At 41.6% G+C, this 6,000-nt stretch overlaps 1 protein-coding gene across 2 annotated transcripts in view; it reads right to left on the bottom strand.

Moving 5' to 3' along the window:
• LOC306847880 (polycomb protein suz12-A-like) overlaps window positions 1-5,777 on the bottom strand; it is an 8,716-nt gene extending 2,939 nt beyond the window's left edge. For both annotated transcript variants that reach the window (XM_079382104.1, XM_079382105.1), the window contains exons 1-14: window positions 4,823-5,777; window positions 4,210-4,256; window positions 4,002-4,066; window positions 3,736-3,804; window positions 3,600-3,649; window positions 3,418-3,503; window positions 2,447-2,666; window positions 2,237-2,339; window positions 2,035-2,140; window positions 1,742-1,922; window positions 1,532-1,620; window positions 1,122-1,265; window positions 705-862; window positions 10-208 (exon numbers count right to left, since the gene is read on the bottom strand). In XM_079382104.1, the coding sequence (XP_079238230.1) occupies window positions 10-208; window positions 705-862; window positions 1,122-1,265; window positions 1,532-1,620; window positions 1,742-1,922; window positions 2,035-2,140; window positions 2,237-2,339; window positions 2,447-2,666; window positions 3,418-3,503; window positions 3,600-3,649; window positions 3,736-3,804; window positions 4,002-4,066; window positions 4,210-4,256; window positions 4,823-4,997 (1,692 nt within the window). In that variant the 5' untranslated portion in view covers window positions 4,998-5,777. The remainder of the gene's footprint in view (window positions 1-9; window positions 209-704; window positions 863-1,121; window positions 1,266-1,531; window positions 1,621-1,741; window positions 1,923-2,034; window positions 2,141-2,236; window positions 2,340-2,446; window positions 2,667-3,417; window positions 3,504-3,599; window positions 3,650-3,735; window positions 3,805-4,001; window positions 4,067-4,209; window positions 4,257-4,822) is intronic.
• Between the last annotated feature and the right edge of the window lie 223 nt (window positions 5,778-6,000).

The raw sequence follows: 6,000 nt of genomic DNA on the forward strand, positions 1-6,000 counted from the left end.
CTTCCTCACCATCACGGTCTTCTCTCTGAGCCATGCCGGGTCCCTCTCGTCCTCACTGTCTACATCCATTTCCTGTGGTCTAAGCGGCACGCAGCTGTCGCTGTGGAAGTACAGGCGGTTGTGGCCGCTGATGTACGTCCGCGGCTGCTCCTGTTCTCCATCCTCTGACTCCAGGAACTCAGAGAGGCTGGGCTTTGAGCGCTTTGGCCTGAGGAAACCGAAAAATTGCATATTAACACCAGGTTCAAAGAAATGGATGCAAGGTCTGTGATAGGCCTGGGTGGCATGACGGTATGTACTGTAGAAATGTTACGAACTTTTAAACGTTTGAAAGGTAGTCAGTGTGGAATTCAACTGATACGGGGTAAAAGGTGCACATATTCACCAATTTACAATTGACCTCAAACACAGCCATATTTATAATGCACTACTGTTTTGAGTTTTATTTTTAACTCAAGTGCTGTATAATATAAAGCAACTGTTTTAGCACTGATACCAGATGCATCATTAATTTCTGATGAACAATCTGTTTTGGTTAGCATCCTAATAAAATAACTGACTAGTTGGAGGAAATAATGGCTAAGCAATATCCAACACACATTCTGATTAAATTATAACTATATTGTGATTTTTTTTTTTTTACTCCGATGCAACCATTTTTGAATTTGGATACTTTCAGTATTTCACTTTCAACCCACACAGACCTGCAGACAAGGAAGTGTGTAACTGCAGTCCTCTTCACCGGGCCGTTACGGCTGAATGCAAAGCCAGGCTGGCAGTGGATGTCCTGAGGGTTGCCCACATAAGAGCCATCATAGCAGTCATTAATCGACACATCTATCCTGGCTCCTTTAGGATGAGGCTGGGTGAGATAAAAATGACTTCATCACTATAAACATTTCTACCAAATATGGACTGCATTTAAGTTGCTCTGCAAGTGGTCTGTCAGAACACTAATATTCAGTCATTTTTTCAAAGGTTATGAATGTTTAACTCAGCTCAACAAAGGCATTCACAGGTCGATTCCCACAACAAGTGTAAACACTGTGGCGTTACACTTATTATGACTACGTAATGCATGTGGTCTGTTGACAGTTTCATAACCTTGAGATATTTCTTACCACATAGTTGAAGATGAAGCGGCTGTGGGAGAGCTTGAGGTGCTTAAGGAGGCTGTAGAGCTTACGGCAATTCAATGTGCACCAGGGACAGTGCAGGTCATCTCTGGCCTCCGTCTGCTGGCGTGTGTTATTGTTATACAGGAACTACAAAACAAGGGGATGGACACAAGAGACCATGACCACACAGCAGCCCACCACACAAGACCAACAATGGGTCAAAGCAAAATGTTAAGGCAGGACTTATGGACTCCAGCGCTCTCATGGTGATACGATACAACGTAGAGAATCGCAGGGAACTCCCAGCCCTTTTGACAGTCAATATAAAGGCCTGGGATCATTGATAAGTGCTGTGTTGTGTGTACAGTGCAGTTTGGGATCATCAGATAAATTTGCAGATTCATGTTACTCACCTGATAATAAACACGTAGTTTTTGACGAGGTTCGACATGAGTTTGTTCTCTTCTTACTGGAAGATCAGCACCAACTGATTCATTAACAGCTGCAATAAATCAAACGTCATTGTTATGACCATTATCCTCACACACAAATTGTTATGCTTTAAAAGACCAAAAAGTTAGTGATCTTCACTTGCAATCACTAACCAGCGCTTGTGATCTTACCTACTGCCTGTGGTGGCTTCACATTGCTAGGCTTGCTGCTGTCTACTGTGCTGGATTCAGAATTGCGTGTGGCAAGCGGTTTGGCCACTGGGGCCGTTCCCCTGTCAGCCGTGTCATTGGTCCATCGCAAAGTGAACTGCAGTGTGGGTCCCTGAGAAAAGGTCTCGAAGGGTGGAATCCACTGAAACACAGGGTAAAGATCACGAATAAAAGTCCAAACACTACTTAACGACATACAAACATCTTGAATAGCCAAATGCAGACTAATAAAAAAAACACCGCCTGCAACTAACCTTCCCATCTAGTATGGTTTCCCATGTTGCCCTTTTCTTGCCTACAGGACTCTCCTCGATCTCCTGCATGGAGACTTCATACTCGCCATCCAAAAGCTGGAGGCGTCTGTTGAAAGAACACAAAAATCTGTCTTAAACCAGGCAACCAAACAAAAAGCAACTAAACACTACAATAACAAGCAGTTAAACCTAGAACGTTTACCTGTTTTTATCAAAAACTGTCATTTGCGCCACAAATGTAGTTTCTCCATCATCCTGATTAGAACAGTATCTCTTCTTCCTGTTAGACAGCTCTTCCATAACATCTGAAAAGAAAACAAATTCTTGATAAAAAAAGGCCTCATCAAAATGCGAAACTCACTTTGAGGTGCAAGACTATCGCAAGCTATTTTAAAGTCTCTGAAGCTCATACTGGTATCTCTGGTGGTCATGCCGTTGTGCTCTCTTCCCCCTGGCCGAGACACTCTGAACAGAAGGGAGTAGGACTTCACCATGTGGCTGTTACTGGGTTCAAACTCTTGGCTGGGCATGATCAGTGTGGGGAAAGCTCCCAGCTTGGTCTGACTGCTGTCTGGGTTCAGAGGCACCTGCTTTTTACCTGTAGGCACTTGCTTTACTGGACAACTTACATCCTAGAAAAACAGAAATGAAAAATTAGTTCAAATCACCTGTTAGCTTCGAAGCCATATATATGCTAGTGTACTGCTAAAAGTTGACCAAGGATTTTTTAAACCAAGCAGCTTCAGTGTGGTGAATGTGTGTGATCAACTTAAACCCACTGCAAAATCTATGTGGGGAAACCTCTCCCCCTCACACAAAATTCCAGTTTGCATAGATTTCTATTGAAATGACTGGATTTTGCCCAAGAAAATTTGTTGAACAACAGTATGTGTGACTGCACCTTTTCTCTTCTGGGACCAACAATCTTGACTCATGCTGCACTATGCTGAATTAAATCCAATTAAATGCTCTTAACACAGACATGTCAACACAAGAGAAATAAACTGTGCTTGTCAAGCGATTTCATTGAGTTTTTAGTTGTGCAAGTTGGCAAGCACAAACACCAATTAAAAATTAACCGACAGTAGAGACTGATATGGCCACATATACTGTATCAAGACAAGGACAAGGTTTTTTGATTGAGGAAGCTTTTTTTTGTGGGGGGAAAAGGTCAATGAAAGGCTGATGATACACAGGGCAACTTTTTGAGCAATGTTGCTCTCAACGGGCAACCAGGTGAGACACAGGGCCCACGACCGATCGAGATAGAAATTTATTATCTATTCTCAATGGGAAAGTGCTCAAGCAAAATTGCTCAAAAAGTTGCCCCGTGTATCATCAGCATAAGAGATATTTTCGCTATGAATTTATGACAAATTTTACCTTTCTCTTCTTGTGGCAGACCTTGACAAGTAGTACTTCCACAGACACTGAGTTTTCTTCATTCTCTGAGTTCTGCAATGGCTTCTCTGATACATTGAACAACAAATCAGAATCACTAAGCGATCAGAGAACATTATGCGTGTACGCTGATGAGAGCGTACATAAACCTAATGTTAGCTTACCAGTTTTATGAAAGAATCCAGTAAAAGTGAGCTGCAGGTTTGACGCCATGCTGCAAGACAATACTGGAGTTAAAACTTCTGCAGTCATGTTCAGAAAAGGAGCGAGCGAAATAAATCTGGATCAAAATCATCTTACTTGTGAGATTCCTGATCCACTTTCGACTTCTCTACTTTGAATAGCAGGTCATTCACGCTAAAGCATTTTCTGAAATAACAAACATTCGGTAAGTCATTGAGATGTGAAACTCTCGTTCAATTTATCTAACTACAACTGAAGTATATCAGTCAGTGTATTTGTCAACATGCAAATTCTCTTACTATGAGGCCTGCACAAGGAAATGGATGGTGTGGCTTTGTGACAAACAAAGAGATTAAGACATTAGGTGCATGCAGTCGTTTTACCTTTTTGAATTTGTTCTTGAGTTTCTGTGGGACATATAGGTAAGAGACCTGTGCAGGAAGATTGGCTGAAAGAACAGGAAAAATAAAAGATCTATCAGTCAAGTCTATTGTAATGGCAGCCATGTACAGTTAGCTCACCAGGTTTCCACAAGTGTTCACTTCTAAATAAAAATGGCATGTCATTTCATCACGATTACGGTCTACTTACTGCTATAAGATTCCTTGTGCGAAGAAATCGGTATATTTGAGTTGGTTCTGTGAACAGAAATGCAGAGGTATCATGTACACCGATGTTGCCAGACTTAGACTCATGCCATGCAAATAAAGAAACCACCACATTTTTAATCATGCCAGCATCTACAAAATGTACCCTATTTTTTTACACAAGAATCAAGGTGGTGGCGGTTTGGCAAGTCTTAGCTAGTGTCGAGAAACTGCAAGTGAGGTTTTCAAGGGTTTTCTGTTGTTCATGACTGTTGCCCATTGCACTTTTATGACACCAAGTCCCCAATGTCAAATTAAAATTCATAAAAGCACCATAAAGCACGTGCCATCTCTTGATGCACGTGTCTAATTTTCAAATAGGGATGTGGCCTAGCCATCTAATACGTGTCTAAATCCCTCTATTGTGAACAAACCACGACATTTAACGTGAATTATCTGGCCTATTAAAGCATTTAGCGAACTACTGGACACAATTTCCCGGCTAGTATTGTTGTTTAGCCCTCAAGCTAAGACTATGGGTGGTAAAGCACTCGGATACTGTAGTACGCTCGAAAAACAGCTATTTATTTATAAAGTTGTATTCACGAGCGACTTACTCTCGAAGGCTTGCAGGAAGAGTTCGTGGTCGGCTTGGACCGGCTCCATCTTGGGTCGCTTGACCGAAGTCATCACAACACCGGACGATACGTGCGCTCCTCCATTAGCCGCTTTGCTCGCGCCGCTGTTAGCATAAAACCCGTTTCCACCAGATCCGTGTTTTTGTGGAGCCATCCTAAAATAGCCTTCGCGGTCGAATGAGACGGGGAGCTCCAGTGGATTCAGCCGAGTCCTGGGCCCAAACAAAGGGAGAGCAGCCAAGACCGGTTCGCCCCCTCAACAAAGTAACAGTTAACATAAACGCGCCGGCACTTCAGTTTGTTTTACAGACCGGATGGAATTCGCGACAACACGAATGTAACGTTACGTGAAGACGTAGAAAGAACGCAACGACGTCTCATCCGCGTGAAGAACCGAGCGCGTCGCGAGCTCCTATCGGATCATGTGTGATTTGGACTCCACGCGATACTGACTGCAACGCGATACTGACTGCAACACAAACAAAAAAAAAACACCGCGGCAGAAAATATGCGTGAAAATTAGCGGTCCGTTTACGAGGATATCGCCGCTATTTATATAATAAGAATACGCGAGTAATCCCAGAAGCTCTGTGCCCTTTGAGAAACAGCCTCAAGTCGAAAGTGCTGTGAATATTACCCGCCCTCCGTCTTGAATGTATTCCACACAGCTGATAAAATCTCGAGTTTGGACATTGCAGTCAAGTTTGGTAGAGAGTGCGTTCCGTTTCGCTTATTATTTTTTCGCGGGAAATTCGTTCTTTTTTTTTTTTTAAATAGACGCTGTGTTGAGAAAAAGCTCAGGGTGTGTGAAATAAATGCAGAGCCTTTAGCTGTATTACATATTTATATCCGCAGACATACTATTTAAGTAGTTTTTGAAAATGTCAGCAGACGTTTTGTTTGTTGATTCTCAGTCTTTTAAATTAGACAAAAGAAACTTAGTAGTTTATTTAGGGCCTATCGTTATATATATTTTTTTTATTATTTAAATTTAATATATATATATATATATATATATATATATATATATATAAATTATTTAACAAAAATATTAGGCTACCTGTGTTTGTTTTCATTGTTCACTTTAATAAACGTCCATTCCTGTTAATTCGTGATTGAATTAAAGTGTACATACAATACAATGCAAAACATACCGT

This window comes from Barbus barbus (genome assembly GCF_936440315.1).
Source record: "Barbus barbus genome assembly, chromosome: 3".
In the NCBI taxonomy this organism is placed as follows: Eukaryota; Metazoa; Chordata; class Actinopteri; order Cypriniformes; family Cyprinidae; genus Barbus; species Barbus barbus.